The following is an 18114-nucleotide window of genomic DNA, read 5'->3' as shown; positions in this document are numbered from 1 at the left end:
CTAATTCTTTGGTACATCTGTGCGGGGAAGTCTGCCCGGAGGGAATGGGGGGGACATCTCCGCCACCCCGGAAGGGCTTAATCCTTCCGGGGTGAGAATTTGCTTCCAGCGGGTCGGTGATGCAAGGGCCCTGCGTTTAAAAGGGACGGCACGTCGATGAGCAGGTCTCTTTGTTTCCTGCTCCATGTCGCAGCCTCATCGTACAACTTGGGGACCGGCGGATACCTGACCGCTCCAGTGAAGCCCCAGATCTGCTGACAGCCCCCTCCTTTTGGCCTCCAGGAGCTGCATGTGCTTGTTTTTCGAACGATCTGGGTGTTTTTTTGACTTTCAGTGGCGGCTCTGGAGGGTGCCGAGGGACTCCAGCGGCAGCAGGTTACTACACAGCGTGGGGGGGGAGGGGGTTGAGGCCTGTTTTATGCAACAACAAAAAATGTAAGGAATTTATTATGAAAGTGCGGTGAGGACTAACTGGGAGCTGCAACTCAGAGGTATGGGATTCTGTATTTGGTGTTGCAGGCCTAAGGCAAGGGTTCAAGTCCCAATAGTGGTAGCAAGGCGTTGCAAGGTCATCCCTTAGTGTCAGATCTATAGCAATAAGATCTGTGAGGACTGTAAGGGCAAGCCCCGAGCAAAGGGAATATTGAGACAATTTGCTCTTTTTAAAGCAATTTTGTGCACTGGTTTTATTGAGCAGCGCTTCCCACTGTCTGTTATTTTGGTTTGTCTAATAGGGATTTTCCCTATTGTGGCCATTAAGTGCAGGTGGTATACAGTCCAGCATCCTATAATTATGGTCAGTGGTTTTCTAGAAGCTACAGAAAGCAATTTTGGAAACTGAGTTTTTTGGGTGAGAAGTTGGCCTGAATTATAGACAAGTAATGAGTGTGGGTATTGAGCACAGCGGCATTGTCACTGGGAGGCAATTTTGTGTCACAATTTTGTTGGTTATTACTTGCTAAGATGCCTGGTGGGGCTAAGAAGGGCAACAAGCACCCACGTACTGGATTAGATATGGAGCTATTGATGGGTAGGATAGACACGACTGACGAATTGTTGATTTTTTTGCACCCACTGGCCCGCAAGGGGGAGGAGCAAAGACCCAAGCCGGCGTGCCGGCAAAGAGGCCTAGGAGGCCAGGAGGTCCTCCAAGAGCGACATTCCCAAATTTAAAAAGTGGGGTAGAAATCAGGTGACAGGAAATAAAGCTGGTCATAGTTCAAGTTCCCCCGGATGTTGTCCCTTTTACAGGGGCGTAGGTAGCCTGGAAGGACAGCGTAGCTCGCTCGCAGTGGTGCTGCCTGTGGCGAACAACACTGTGTAGAATGGAAATAGTTGGCTGGCGATTGGGGTGATGCCAGCGGTTAGTGCAGAGCAACCCAATTAGGTGGCTAACTAAGTGAATGTGCTGCCATGGTTATCAAAAGTTGTGATGTTATCTTCACCCCTTATGGGAGGGTGCACTAGTGGGAGTTGCTGAGCGCAAACATTTTTAAAAGGCCAGGAGGCTGATGGCCCATCTGGACACCTCAGACAGGCAATATAGTCAAGGTAAGCAAGCTGGGGTGACTAGCGCACCTGGGGCAGCAGCTGGGTGGTTCGCGATAGTCACCCAGGTAGCACAGATTCAAGTAGTTGCCACGTCCCGCGTGTGAAACGCCTTCGTGCTGGTGGCCGGTCCTTTTGCTGCTTGGCAGCTAAGTTATGGAACTCTCTGCCTGTTCAGATTCGTAGGATGACCTGCTTGTCCGGCTTTAGGAAGGCGATCAAAACTTTTCTCTTTCCCCCTATTTAGTTTTTTCCCTGTCCGACCATTTCTTTGTTTTTTGCTTCTCAGTCTTAGGGTTTGGATTGGCTCTCTGATGCTGCAGCGCTGGGACGCCCCTTTGCTGGGGCAGCTGTGCGCTATACAAATCCTAATAACATAACATAACATAACAGTACCCAAAGCACAGGTGTGTGGCTCGAGCCACGCAGGCAGCAATGGGGGCCACACCTCCTACCAAGGATACTAAGCCAGCAGGTGTGGTTACATCACTACCGAGCACTGGTTTGGAGAATGTGCATTCTGAGCATGACCAGTTGGCAGACACGTGCCCACTGAGGTGAAGGAGAAGATTTGGAAAGGAAATTATAGTGAAATATGTGAACTAATTTCCGATGTACTCGAGCGGGAGTAGAGTAAATGGTGAAAGGAATGCTTGCATTCTAGGGATTGTGGGCATTGGCCACCATACAAACAGGTGGAAGTAACGTTGATGAATTGGTTCAAGGGAGTTCACGATTTTTCAGGTAATCATGAGTGAGAGATTCCCAACATTGGGAACACAACTAAATGGCAGGCAATGGTGATATGGTTGAATGTGTACAGAAACACAGCGGCTGCTCAGTCACTGTATGAGGGCTTTAGGAATGGTTTCAGAATCCCCGTAGAGAGCTGTGTAGGTGTTCCATTTTGCAAAAACCTGCCTGTGCATCCTGATAATTTTCAATTATATGGGTTTTTAATTTGATGGTATCTTTTAGTTTTGCAAATGCATGCCCATGGGCTGCTTGGTCCTCTGCCCTTACTTCGAAAGGTGTTGCACCTTCATGGAATGGGTTTTCCAGCAGAGGGTAGGGAACAAGTGGGTATTGCATTTATGTGGATGATTTCCCCTTTCTGGGTCCTCCAGATGCGGCAGTCTGTGGGGAGGAGTTGGTGGAACAAACATGTGGCCCAGTCACAATTTAATTGCTCAGGATAGAAATGGATTCCAATGCAGGCGTGTCCACACTTCCCCAGGAGAAGGTCAGAGCATTTACGAGGGCATGAAGGAGTGTCTGGAAATCAAGAAAGTGACATTGCATCAATTGCAGGTTGTAGTAGGACAGCTGAATTTCTCATTGCGTATCATACCCATGGGCTGCCCATTTTCCAGGTCTATTGTAAAGGCCATGTCTGGTCTAAAGCTGAAACACCATCACACTAGGTTGTCAAGTGATGTGCATCAGGACATGAGAAATTGGGAGGCAATTTTGAGACACTTCAAAGGTTATGTTGTGTGGCTAATCCCTGCCAAAACCACGAGGAGTTATGTTTGTTTACGCAGGATTTGACACCATATTGGGCACCCTTTGGTGTGCCCAACTTTGGCCTGCAGACTGGGTGGAATCGGGACTGGTGACAAACATAGTTTTCTTGGAGCTCTTCCCCATACAGGTGGCCATCAAAATCTGGCCAAACCAGTTTATCAATCAGTCTGTGATATTATGCTCAGACAACATGACTGTAGTTAGAGTGCATTAACCAGCAAGCCGCGAAATGTAAGTGGATCTTGAGATTGTTAAAAGAAATCATAGTAGTATGTTTGAGGCTCGATGTAAATTTTAACTCCCAAAAAGTACCTGGCATACTGAACAATGCAGCAGATGCTCTGTCTACCTTTAAAATGTAGGTCTTCAAGTATCAATACCCAGAAGCAGTGAAATTTCCTTCACCGTTCCCGGACCAATTCTGGCCGCTTAGTGCCCCAGTCTACCAGACCCAGGATGAGGCGTGCCTATGAGGGGGCATTTTGCACGTAAAGCAGGTTTCATGGAGGAGATGGGGTGGGGAGGGTTGTTTTCACCCGAGTCTTATAATCGCATTTCTGGGAGCCTTGAGAATGGAAGGGAGGCTGGTGTTGTATGCTAGGCGGCACATCGCACCTATTTTCTTCTTCGGAAAAATGCAGCAGCACACTGATGGGACTAAGGTTTTCCTTGTACAAAGGGCACTGAGGGGCTGGCAGAGACTTGAGGGAACCAAGCAGGATACTAGGTGCCCCACAGACCCACTAAAACTGGGGAAGATCAAGGCCAGCCTAGAGAAATTGTACAGGTCACCCCGTGAAGTATGCCTTTTCAGAGCAAGTATTTTCCTGGCTATCTGTGGGGCATTGAGGTTAGGAAGCTAGTGGCAAATAGCAAAAAACTCAAACATGGTGGTCTGCAGGTAGGAGAAATTGGATGGCCAAACGGCTCCTTAGTAGTGATCAATACTCGCTCAAAGACCGACCAGATGGGTAGAGGCGAACATATTCTGAGGCATATGGTACCAGGAAATGAGTGCTGTCCGTTGGGGAACTTGGAAGTCTTTATGACTCACTGCCCACAAGGGGCTGACAGCAATCTTGTTTATTCAAGAGGATGGGACACCACTCACTAAGTTCCAGCTCACCAAGATCCTCAGTATGGCCTTGGCTTCAGCAGGGTTGGATCCTACAGAGTACAGCCCTCGTTCCTTTAGGATCAGGGCAGCTGCCACCGCAGCGGGTATAGGTATTGAAGGGCAATCGGTCCAAAGGAGAGGCAGGTGGAAATCTGATTGCTATAGGCAGTATATGAGATTGAGCATGAAGTTAGTATTTGCTTTTCCTTGTCGGTGCCGTCTTGTCAAAGCAGGTGGAAGGCATAATAAAGAGATGCAGCTGCTTGATACTTTGTTGTCTCCTGTCAACACAGGAGCAAGAGGTGTTAAAGAAGTGCTGGTGTTAGGACATTTCCATGTGAAACATGTAAAGGTCTGTTATGCACAGGGCACTTACGCAACGTGTGTCAAAATGGCTGGATTTCATCTTATCTTCTGTGGGCAAGGAGGTCTGCGCCTAGTAGACTTGAGATCTTCATTGGACACATTACTACCCCGGAGGCAATTACAATATAGGCTTATCACAAAACATTATTATCTCACGTTTCAAACAAACCTGCGATTGAGACCTGATATTGCAACATGCAGGGATTGAGTACTGCATGACAACTGACCGCCAATTGCCTTGTCTATGACATACTGTGTCTCGGCTCCAGAATTATTTACCATAAGTGTATACCAGCACTAATAGCTTGCCTCCTCAGGAGAGTGGTGTTACACACAGAGACTATTGCAAAATATTATTAAAAAATCTAATACACTATCCTACCATTATCAAGCTAAATAGAATATACGGCAGTACTCCAGTGAGCTCTAAAAATATACACGATTTTTCTCATTTTGTGTAAAGGAAAGGATTTGAAAGAGAATACAAGGTAATATGTTTGGATGTTTGGAGCTCTAGAAAATGTTTCAAATTAATGAATGTATTGTTACTACTATTTTATCATTATTGCTGTTATTGTCAGCATTGGTATAAGAAGTACTCGTGGACATAGAAATATTAGCATGAATATTATAAGATCATCCAGTGCACATTCAATATAAATCACGCATTTCATAAATTCAGTGCTAATAATGAAGAATGGTCTTTATCATTGTCTTAATTTAACATGCTCATCCAGCTCAATTCCAGAAATGTAACAAGTGGCTTACTCACATACATTTTAAAGCTATTTATGTAAATAAATACTTATAGAAATTTTGTCATAAGGTTTTTCTAGCTTTCAGGAACTAGAATTTTGTCTTTGAACCTGCCTGTTAATTTGTGGATCTTTTTCGATTCTTGATTCCCAAGTTACAATAGTGCCTTCAGGCAACAGAAATGATTCATTAGGTTTGACATTAGCCAGGAACCTTTTGATTCACTAAAATTATATATAGGAAATTCACACATGACTGCATCGCAGGGAACGGGGACACGGGCTCCACTTCAAGCTGTTTTGAATATATTTATTTCAGATTATATGGTAGGATGACGCGTTTTGCCCACCTCACTGGGCTTGCTCACATAACGAGGTGCACTCCAGTTTGAACATTTAAAGTGTACCACACACCACGTGATTGAAAACAGGCATAGCCAATGAAGACAGACTGTCATATTAAACCAGCTTCGCTCTGAATAAAACTGTAATATATAAAACTAGACATAATATGACATAGAAAAATATTATTATCAAAGAATTGGATTTAAAAAGGAACATTCTGATACAACATTCTCAAAACCTCTGGTATTGCACATATCTGTATATATATCCCTCTATAAGGGCTTTTAGCCAGCTATCTTCATCTACTGGTTTGTTCACGTCATTCACATTTAAATTCTGCACACTCCTGCATACAGCCCAGATTAATGAATAAATCCACTTCAGCCATTGGCTAACTACACGGTGAGTGATGGCATCATGCTCTTTCGCAAAGCGCACATGTGCACACAAAATAGTTCCCTTAAATGCCATGGACTTCTATAGCAACGTGGACTTACTCACACAAAAAAAAAAATGTAGGGGCATATTAGCAAGGGCTGGCGCTATAATTATCGCCACTTGAGCGTCTGTTTTTGGGCAAAAAGCAGCGATAATTATATCGTAATATCATCAAGGACACGCTAGTGCGTGTTTCCTTGATGTAGAGCCCGTTTTTTCACAGCCTCGCCTCGCATCGCTAATGAGATGCAAAGAAGGCGTGGCTGTGAAAACAACACATGTTAATATCGTGAAGGCAGCTTCGCGATATTAACAAGGAGGTGCAGCGATAAAAAAAATCGCGCTACCTCAGCCTTAACTCAGGAATTTAACGTCTGTTAAATTCCTGACTAAGGCATACCTTTAATGGGAGATGGATTATGCTGATAGGACCACAGGGTCCTATCAGCAATGTTATCGCTGTTTTCAATGGAACATCGCTGGAAAACCAGCGATGTTCCATTGAAAACACTGCTATCGCTGAAATATTATCGCCATAGCGCTATGCGTTGTAAATATAGCATTGTCATGGCGATAATATTGAGCGATAGCCGGCGAAAATATTTCTATCGCTATGTACGGCCAGCGATAATTATCGCTGGCCGTTGATAATATGCCCCGTAGTTTTTTTTTTACATTGGTGAGTGTATAGCAGCTCGCTAGCAATTAAGTTTAAAAAAACCATGACAAAATGGAAAAAGATCGGGGCATATTAACAAGCGGCAGCGATAATTATCGCTGGCCGCTCTTAGCGAGAAAAATGTTATCGCTGGCTATCGCAGGAAATTATCGCCATGCTAGCGTTGTTTTAACAACGCACAGCGCAATGGCGATAATTTCTCAGCGATAGCGATGTTTTCCATGGAACATCGCTGGTTTTCCAGCGATGTTCCATGGAAAACGGCGATAACCTTGCTGATACGACCCTGTGGTCGTATCAGCATAATCCACCCCCAATGGTAAGTATAGCTAAGTCTGCATTTTAGCAGACGTTAGTTTTTGGAGAAAACAGCTGTTTTCTCCAAAAAACGAACATCTGCTAAAATGCATGGGCAGCCTTGTAAATATCGCGATGTGTACATCAGCGATGTTTACAAGGTTGTACTGCCCAGTGACGGCCACTTTGCATCTCATTAGAGATGCAAAGGGAGGCGTCGGGTAAAAGGGTGCTAACATGCGCTAATCGGGCGATATTTTTATCTCCGCTTTTTTGGCTTTTAAAGCCAAATAAGCGGAGATGTGGCCCTTTAAATATGCCCCATCATTGGGGAAAAAAAGGCCAGCGGCTAGCCCCAGAACTACCAGCTTTGCCACTGCTTGTTAATCGTGTAGTTTTTGCCTGGGGGTCTTTGCTACCGTTGCTCGAACCCGCTGGTACGCTGGTCGAGGTAAGAATGCTTGGTCATGCCCATCACCCTGATTGGTTATGCAGGGCTGAGCAGAGGGCATCAATAATGCAGAAACTCTGTCGAAATGAATGCAGACATCATGTGGGATTCTTCATGGATTCCTCTGTCATTGCACTTTCGATTTCCTCGCGCTGTTACCAAACAATTACCGCCATTGTGTTCTCCTTATTGCCAATTACCAGCGAGAAGTTGTCACGCTAATAATCGTCGCAGCGTGAGCACGGCTCGTGCTCCAAAGAACAAGTGAAAGGACAGATAATGAATAGAGTCGAGCTACATGAAACAGCCCTTTTCAGCGCCCGCCCCGTCTGCAAGTTAAAACCCCCTAATGAACGACGCCATCTTAATTTCCTTGTAAACGGAGGCAAACTATTGATCTTTTGTCGTTCGCGGCGAAGAAAAAAGAATAGCAGGCGGCAATATGTTATGGTTCACACTAGTCATTAGTAGCTGTCCTACAACTAAGCCATATGGTATTCTGAATGCGCCTAAAGAGGTGATCGCCGAACCACCCGGGCCCGGCATCTGGCAGCAGGCCAAGGTTATTCTTGCAGACGGAGAGGGCCACCACGGAACAGATGTTGAAGACAATGAGCCTTATGATTGCCTATATTTATTTCCCACTGTGTATCTATTTATATTTACCGTATGCCTGGGTATGTTGCATTTGCATGTCGTAATCTGTATTTGTAAACTTTTAAATGGTTTGTAATCCGTAAACCTTGATTGTTTATTTGACGGTGGTTGGTAGTAAATGGTGTGTCCCTAATGTTTTCTTCATTTCAATAAATCTATTTCTGCTATAAGTGAGTTTGGTAGGGGTTGTGAGATTGAGAACTGCCTACTTCCTACAATGGTCCACTTGAGTTGTGCCTCGCTGTTCAAATTTGTGGGTGCCGTCTGGTCCATCTTGACAAGTCTACAGGCTAAGAGACTCACAGGCTCAGGTTTTATCACCCATCTGTCTCCATGACCTAGTTCAAAAGTGGAAATGGTCTCAGGCACTACAAAAAGTAGATATTGCTACAGACAATTCTGTGATTTGGGCCCATGCAATGCTGAGGAATGTAATTCTACATGCAGACAAAATCTGTTTGAAAAAGCAGGTGCCGGTCGCCTGGGTCTCTCTCTCTCTCTCTCTCTCTCTCTCTCTCTCTCTCTCTCTCTCTCTCTCTCTCTCTCTATATATATATATATATATATATATATATATATATATATAAAAAATGTGCTTTCACCAGTATTCTAAAATACACTTGAGCAGCTATCGTTAGGAACGCAGAATGGATAAATGACTATTCTCTGTATTATCCGAGGCTGTAACTGGAAGGCTAACAAATAAAAACTACTGACAAGCCCATTAGCTGAAAAAAGTGTCACTTACAGGGAAGAGCACAATCACTGTCAGTGAAATGGTTGACTTGCGTGGCTGTCCTCTTAATTATTGCATAAATGATCTACAGTATGCGAATAACAGTACCAAAGGGAAAACAACTTATTATGCTGTGAGCTGAGGAGGAACCCATGAGAAATATTGTTGGAAAAGAACCAGCACTCACATATTTGACAGTAAGGCAGGATCTGAAAGATAAATGTTTGAATATGAAGAACAGTTTGGCAAGCCATAAAACTCAAAGAAGAATAGACTGGATTAAAACAGCTATTAACATAGGGTGAAGAATACTTGCAAACTGTCTCACTTCCTGTTTAATTTGGTACAAGAAGTGATAGTTTAACCTTCCCAAAGCTCTCAACTACTGCACAGTACCAGACGCTTCCCAAGACAGTCCTGTTGTTTTCAAAAGAGGCATTCATTCCTTCATGAATCCAGAAGTGCTCAGTTGCCCTCTGGGGTTTGAGGTGTGCCTTATAATAAGCACCCCAATAAATCAAGATACATAAATAAGCTACAGTGCTCTCTGGAACCAGGGCTATCATTTTGCACTCAGGCCTAGTTTTCTCAAGTGACATCTTTTTTAAATCCAAAGCTGCTCTTCTGGAGACCACACCCACTATTCAGGGGATATATATTCCTTATAAACCATAGTTACACCACCACTATTCCTTGAAGCCCCACATTCATTCCTTGGATTCTGATCGCTTTTACTTAGAAAGGGGCATATTATCAAGAAACGGCATTAAAATTATTGCTGCTTTAGCGGCAGAAAACTGCCGCTAAAGCGGCGATAATGGGCTTGATAATATGCCCGTGAGAATTCCAATAGAAGCCCATGTTCTGGTGTCAACATGGGCTTCTATGGGAATTCTCCAGGGCATATTATCAAGCCCAATATCGCCGCTTTAGCAGCAGTTTTCTGCCGCTTAAGCAGCGATAATTTTAACGCCGTGCTTGATAATATGCCCCCAAGTTCTTCTCAGTGCTGTACTAAATGTGGAATCTGTACTGTGGAAATAGCCACACCGATAAACATCTTGTAATTTTTGGGAAATACATATTATTAAGCCATATAAGGTAATCCAGTTCAAAGATATGTTTTCACTTTGTCATGGTTGTGTACTATGCAGATATATTTCTAATTACATTTATTTAATCTCGGCAGCAATATAAATAAACATTTTACCTTAGACAGCTTATGGCTATGGCATATTGAGATAGTGCTTTTAAAAGCAACATGTTATCACAGTTGAGCACCTTTATGTAATCTTTTTCAAAGCTTAAGTATCCACTTAGTATTAGGGCCAATTGCTTGTTTCCGGTCCAGGGAGGACCTGGCTTGGCAGTTTGGGCTGGACTGTTCCCATGAGGAACAGGGTCAAGACTGATTTGCATATGGCGAGGTCTAACCTGGGGTGGCATGGTGAGCAAAAGAATGATGGATTTAACCCAGATCTCTTGACTGGGGGTGAATGTTTTGAATTGTTCTGCATTCCGTCCATCAATTGTGTGTCTTTTGCTTTCTCGTCCGAAGTGCACCAGGTATGCCCAGACGGGGGTCCTGGGCTCACTGTGCCACTGGAATCAAGCTATCCTGGCTGAAGAGGGATGAAACCCCGAAACCGGTCCTAGGATGCTTGTTTCTGGTCCAGGGAGGACCTGGCTTGGCAGTTCGGGCTGGACTGTTCCCATGAAGCACAGGGTCAAGACTGATTTGCATATGGCCAGGTCTAAACTGGGGTGGCATGGTGAGAAAAAGAATGATGGATTTAACCCAGATCTCTTGACTGGGGGTAAATGTTTTGAATTGTTCTGCATTCCGTCCATCAATTGTGTGTCTTTTGCTTTCTCGTCCTAAGTGCACCAGGTATGCCCAGACGGGGGTCCTGGGCTCACTGTGCCACTGGAATCAAGCTATCCTGGCTGAAGAGGGATGAAACCCCGAAACCGGTCCTAGGATGCTTGTTTCTGGTCCAGGGAGGACCTGGCTTGGCAGTTCGGGCTGGACTGTTCCCATGAGGCACAGGGTCAAGACTGATTTGCATATGGCCAGGTCTAAACTGGGGTGGCATGGTGAGCAAAAGAATGATGGATTTAACCCAGATCTCTTGACTGGGGGTAAATGTTTTGATTTGTTCTGCATTCCGTCCATCAATTGTGTGTCTTTTGCAATTGTAATATAAGGCGTAGGGTGAGTGATATGGAGAACGTGAGGGTTAGTTTTAAAGTTAGGCATAGAGAGGTCGTTGTTCAGACAACAGAAGTAAAGACACAATTTGACATGTGGGATCAATGCAGTCCTTCGTTTGTAGGCAGTGTTTATGTAATGTTGCAGAAAGTTTTACTGTAGGTTGATGTAGTAGTTAAGGCTCGGTAATTATTTAGTGAATGTGGTGATACACATCCCCAAGTTTGCCTTTTTGAAGTTTTTGGCCAGGACCACTCTCAATCGAGGCTTGCACCTCTGAAGTGAAACTTGTCAAAATTAGGGGCCTGGTTGCGATGCCAGTCGGACCGCATTCCGCAGCCCTGTCAGATGTGGTCGCACCGCCAAAGGTCTCTTCGGAAGCGGTCGGTGCGACCGCCGGATTAAGATGCATCCAGCCTGTACTCCGACCAACCACTGACTGACTGCTGACTCCGACAGCCTTCCTACGACCACCGAGTTAATGATCGGAGAGGAACAGCAGCCATAGGGCAGTACAGGGAGATCCAATCGTCGACCATATTACGATGTGGGTTTCTGACGACCCAACAGTGGCGGTCCGATCCTCTGCCCATGTCAGCAGAAACAAAGGAAAAGGGGTGAATACTCAGCCGATTCCCCTTCTCCCCGGTGGACTTCGGCGTGGATCCTTTCCTCCAGGTACTCCTTACACCTCATAAGCTACACCCTGAAGTGGACGATCCTGTGGGCAGCGGAATCCAGGAAAGTCCCCATGTGGCATGTATCTCCATTAACTGGACTGTGCACATATCGCCACACTTCAGCAATGGGGTACATGGTGCACAGGCATGTCCCCACATGTATCATGCCTGTGTGTATACAACTGCATATATTTCCTGTGCATTTGTACACACTTGCAGCAACACATCCGGGGAGTGGGTCCCCGACGACGATGAGACCTCTACAGTAGCAGAAGCTGCATCATAATATAGCGGGCAGAGCTTTCCCGGCCTCTGTGGTTGGAATTGGGCTGCGGTGGTTAGACTAGCAGTCAGACCTGCGTCGTAATCAGCCCCTATGTTAGGGCTACTCTTCAGAATCTCGTCCTGACATTCTGAAATCAGAACTGCTCCTTTAAAGACATGCTTGATGCCCAACACCAAGCCTATAACTCTAAAGTAAGAATTTCCATCTGCAGGCAGACATACCCTGGTAAAATAGTATGACTCTTTGAAACCATAACTACTTTTCTGAAGATAGACCTACCTATTGGAAGCCAGGCATGGCTTTCCCGGAAGCCAGCTATATACCTTTTCAGCTTCCTGCTTGGCATCAAAGATCATAACTGTTAATCTGATTTTCACTCCCCTCAAAGGTTAGATATAGCATCATCTAAATGATGAGTACACACATTACTGCTTAAATCCAAACCAAACCAATACAAGAGGTGGACATATCTGTTAAGTGTAATATGAGTGCACTGACTGGTCTCTTGACCTTGTTTGTTGACTTTGTTTTTAAAAACTGAGCAGTGACCACAGACCATGTGTGCTCCCTCAATATAATCTATTCATAAATTACAATTTCAACTAGACAGAGGAACACATTTTTGATGCACCCATGCTCATATGTGACAAGCCAGTAGGCCAACATCAAATGAAACGGAACAAACTGTAGCCATGTGAGAGAAATCACTGGTCATGGGATGGGCAGAGACAATTCCCACCAGTCAGATTCCAGTAGATAATGGTGTGAAATACTAAAGCAACATTCAAAGACTATGATTATGCCCTAATTCATTTAAAAGTAACATACCATAAAATGAATGATTTCATTTCATAATTACCACCAAGGGTTTAATGTCGCTGTCTTTTAGACAATTAAGGTGTTTATGAATGCTTCTGTCTTGTAGGCATCCTTAATGCATGCTTGAATATGGCAAGAACAAATTCATCTTTTGAAACTTCAATTTTGAATGCATGAAAAGGACACCATGCAAGCAGTACCACAACACTGCTGGGTTAGAAAAGTTTGGCTTTCAAATAAAAGTTGAAGGGGGGGGGGGCTGAGGGGGGCAATACAAATAATGCTCATAATGCACAGACCTGCAGAGATATACTCTGCTTTTCAAATGCCCTTCTGCAGCTTGGTCAAAGTTATCAAGTGGTCAAGTGAGGATCAGCAAGCAGTGGCAAAACATTTCTAAAAACAGGGTCTATAAGTAAATCCATCACAGAGTACACTGCAGCTTTTATAGTGACTATTTTGTACTAAGTTACCCCCCGTTGGCATTTGTGTTGTAATAGACGTCTGGTAGCCGAGGTGTTAATTATAGAAGATAAGTTATTGGTCTTAGTTGCGGATAAGCATATTCATGGTATGTTATTCTCTTAGTCCTTATGATAGCCCCACCAGGAGCAGCCTCCCTGCTGCTCAGCTCATACTCCAACTGACACACCTCACCACACAGGCACCCAAACATTCCACTACATCACCACCACTTCAACATTCCACACAGCACATTCACATTGGCTGAACAACAAGGACCAAAGGACCAGGGAAGATGTATAGTAAAGAACACAGGATACATCTTCCCCCTTTACAGAACACATACAAATATATGAATGCAAGATGGAATAACGCATTTACGTGAGGCAGCATGGATAGTGAAAATACACTTGATGTAACACACCTTCCCCCTTTACCGAACACATAAAAATATACGAATGCAAGATGGAATAGCACGTTTACATGAGGGAATATGCCTAGAGAAACTACACCTGATGTAACAAGTTGTAAATGCCAGTAATGGGCTCCGTTCCATAAGGCTTGTACTTACTAGTTATAAAGCCGTGGATCACTATAATTTATTCAGCAATGACAGATAAAATTAGGCATCAAGGATGACTAAATTGTGCAGCAAAAAATACAACTGTGAGGCATTAAGAGGCACATTCTCTGTAAGTATATCACTATTTTGTCATTTTAACCTATCCTAATACTGTCTTGGCAAAAGTTTGACCTCGTTAGTACCAATTTAACACTTGAAACCAGCGATCAGAAACTTAACTGACTAGTTAGCCTTTGTCATCATAGCCGGCAGGGGGAGGAGTGATTGGTGCACTTAAGTGCGCATGAAGGTTTGGCTGGCCTTCTTGGGCCGGCCAAACAGTCATATACACTTGGCATGTTCTCCACCGGGCTGCACTGCACAGTCTGGGAGGAGAACATTCACAGGCTCCCAGTCCCTGTCTGAGCGCCGAACAACAGCGCTCAGACTAATCATGACGCTGCTGTCATGCTGGTGACTGCAGTGTCATGATTGGCTTAGGAGAGCCTGTGTGCTTCCTGCTTCCGGGAGGAGAGACGGAGAGAAGGCGACTGTGCAGAGGAGGTGTTATTTATTTTTTCATTTCACCTCTCCTCTCCCCTCCCCTCCGCCCCACCCCTTTCATTTTATACCAGCCACCACTGAATATGTGCCCACATTGGGCACACTGTGTAGGCCCCTTTGTCATACATGGGATACACTCATTGTGGGACGACCGCTTTGGCAGCGCAATGTTGAACGGCCAGGTTCTCTATGGATATATATGTTGAGTTTGTCCTCCAAACTTAAATAATCATTACATCCCCCCACCCATGACTGCTTTCACAGAATTCCAGTTCAAGGACCCCTGCTTCAACATTCAGTCCTTTGACTGTAAAGATGTGCTTAAGTTATTTGTAACTCTGCCTCAGGGGCTACTGTACAGTGGGCTCGCAAGGCACACAAAGCACTACATAATGTCTGTGTGGCTTACAATTTCACCTGCGCACTGGAAGTGCATCCCTAAACAATTTGATACCATGAACTCAGTAGTAATACCTCCTTGGCATGAAAATTAAAATGAGTGAAAGATTCCATTCAAAAAGAAAAAGGAGTGGTCATTTCAAAACAACCTGCTGAGTCTCTATGGATTACTGGATTGGACGAACTCCAAATCAATGTATTTATATTCAGACTGCCGTCCATTTGTTTTGCACTGTTTACTATTCACTCAAGCACTTTTCTCATGTTGCACTGTGCCTTCAGCACTAATAATAAATTATTGAACATATGCCTACTGTGTATACTACACCTGGGTAAAATTCAAAGATTGTGAGTCAATGTTGTTGTTTGCATCTCTTGTGATACTTGTTGTTAACTGGGCCATCTACTGCTTTGATTGATTGTGGTCATAAGTAATTCATACCGATGCACTGATAATACCATATATCATAGATTAACTGAAAAAAAAAATTGTGTGAATGATTCCCTGAGGACTAACGCTCGGATATTTCTCCCACTGCAAAAGAAGCATTTGAAAAACACTCCCTAATAATAAATGGTGCACAAAAGAACACATTCCCCTGAAAAATACTCACAGCCCTTGATAGAAAATTGTGTTATGATCTCATGACAGATAATGTGCTATGTAAAATATTACTTAGAGGAGTAAACGAGGATTTTACAGGCACAAATCACATTATCATATCTCATACATGAAAAGAGTGAGCAACTGCACAAAAGACTTATTAAGCTTGCTGGAATCAGTGATTGATAAAACGTTCATTGTACCGCCCACATAGGAACTTTGCATTTTACACCAGGCGTTCTTTCTCAATATGCTTTCAGGTAATGAGCCTTTTAAAAAAAAATCTCGGTATGAGAATAAGGCATGTGAATATGAACTCGCCTAAAGAGCAACTTCATCATCAGATGAGCGTGAGCATGCCTCTTGGTCAAGAAAATAATTTACTCACAGATATCGACCAGTTACTTTTCCATCTAGCTGATACTGTGACAATATTCTTCTGTTAGAACAAGTAGGAGGCCAGTTGGCAGGTCTCGGTTTATGGGATGTCAGGGACCTTCAACACAGAGGACCATTACTTGCTGCTCAACCCCTTTACTACCCATATATGAGAAGTGAAGTAGTTAAAAACTCTGTAAATAGGATACTCAACAAATCATAAAAGGAGGCATTTTTTGAGGGTGGGTGGCCTAAATTCAAGCACACCAAGTCACCAAAATTCCAGAGGTAGAAAAAGTGGCATCTAACATTCTTTGACTCTGATGCTATCTCCGGGTTCATCCTTGCACCCTTAATTACCTCCTATTTGCACTTGAGGTATTAGCTGAGTGTAAACTACCAAAACCAAGAGCAGCGATGGGAGCAAAAAAGCCAAGTCAAGGGTAGCTCTGACTACCTGTAATTTGACCTCTGTATCTAAAGTATGAAGCACATAAAAAAGCATACTTGCTCCAAGTGACCAAAGTTAACTAACACTTTGATCTGCACGTGTATCTTTGTAATGATGATGCATACTTCATTCGGAGAGAGGATGAACTAGACGCTGTTTTGTTGATTCCATCAACAGTGCTAAAATTCCTGAATGATATTCTGGGATGAATTAACACCACGTATCTCTTACTAAAAGATTCCGCGGCCTAAACTCATAATGCTGTGTTCTGCCCTGCTTAGAATACGATTTGACTGGTCACCAACCATGCTTTAAGCGGTATCTCCAAGAATTGCACAAACATGACTAACTCTGCTGTACAATGATCAATAGGTAAACTCCAAAATTCAGGAAGACACATATCAAAGCAGGTACAAAAAACACTCCTGACAAACCAGGACTTAAAGAATGAGCAGATGCTATTTCACCAGGGTTTTTGTTCTGGTGAAGCTTTGATTGCACACTTAACATTGCATAGAATCTGTATGTATGCACATGTACATTGATTTGTAGTGTCCGGGCCTACTTAAATGGGTCTCAGATTTTCATATGGTTAGGACTCTATCAGTCGAGGTTAATGAACCTGAAACAGAACAATTTAAAACGCTCGCAATTTACAAATTTGTCCTCTTAGTAAAAAAATAAACCTTGTACAGTGTTCAGATTAAAATAATTTTTTGAACTGAGCTAAGGAAACTTAGAACCAACAAACACAAATTATGACAAAGAATAAAAAGCTGTTTTCCTAGACCCAAATGATTTTCATACCTAAGCAAGGCTTCGGGTTAAGCTGCAGGGTGCAGATCCGCATCAAGCTATTTACCTGGGGATATGGTGATGTCCTGGATTTAGATTTGGTGCCCGTGAGACGAGACTTGCTCCCCTTCCTGCTGTCAGCAATGATTGGAGTTGAATTTGCATATGAGAATGTTGGCTTGGGGACCGTGACTTGATCCAGTGACAGCTGGAGTCCTTTGTATTCCGTGTCCCTGCATGGTGTCAAGAAAGCAATGAAAGAAAATGCTGAAATTAGTTCACAGCGCAGAAAAGTAGACCAAGTAGCACACTGATTGGTTCCTGTCCTTTTTCTATGACTGTCTTTTGACAATGTAAATACGTGAGTGAGACCGGCAGAGAAAGAGTGAGTGGTGAGACAACTGGGGGACAAAGAGGGGAAAGAAACAGTGAAAGTATGAGAGAAATCGACAATGGACATTCAACTACCTTTACTAATTTGGCTAACTAAACCCATCGAAAGCTTCTCCAAAAGAAGTGCAGAAAAGGGGAATTAAATAACATTAAATGGTACATACTCTCTATCTGTGCTGCGAATGGAGATCAATTCACCACAGTCAACCCCACCTGTAGCAATACATGAGTACGTGCTCATGGGATGCACGGTTCCCTCAACAGTAGGCCACAAAGCAAGAGCAGGGTGCAGAGACCTGCAGCCACAGATAATCCCATCACTCTGTGTCCTAAGCAGAGGTCGCAAATAACAAAAGTGAGGCTGCAAGGACTGTATAGTTTGAAAATGGCCCTCTTGGTTTGGGTACCATGCAGCTTGAATATACCTTTCACACATATTGCCTCTTGGGCTCGATGATGCAGCACCCACTGAGCCGCAAGAGCATGGTCAGACCACTGCAAATTCTCAATTTCCATCTGTGCACAGTGTCATTCCTTCACTGGTAAAATAGGAGTCTGGGAAAGGGTCCAGAATCACAATGCAGAATGACTTC

General features: G+C 43.8%; 1 protein-coding gene across 1 annotated transcript in view; it reads right to left on the bottom strand.

Annotated features, from left to right (window-relative positions):
* SIM1 (SIM bHLH transcription factor 1) overlaps positions 1-18114 on the bottom strand; it is a 243426-nt gene that overhangs the window by 24731 nt on the left and 200581 nt on the right. The window contains exon 10 of the mRNA XM_085611189.1: positions 17196-17361. Within this exon, the coding sequence (XP_085467315.1) occupies positions 17196-17361 (166 nt within the window). The remainder of the gene's footprint in view (positions 1-17195; positions 17362-18114) is intronic.

This window comes from Triturus cristatus, chromosome 6 (genome assembly GCF_964204655.1).
Source record: "Triturus cristatus chromosome 6, aTriCri1.1, whole genome shotgun sequence".
Lineage (NCBI taxonomy): Eukaryota > Metazoa > Chordata > Amphibia > Caudata > Salamandridae > Triturus > Triturus cristatus.
This window is presented reverse-complemented; position numbering and strand designations above follow the sequence as displayed.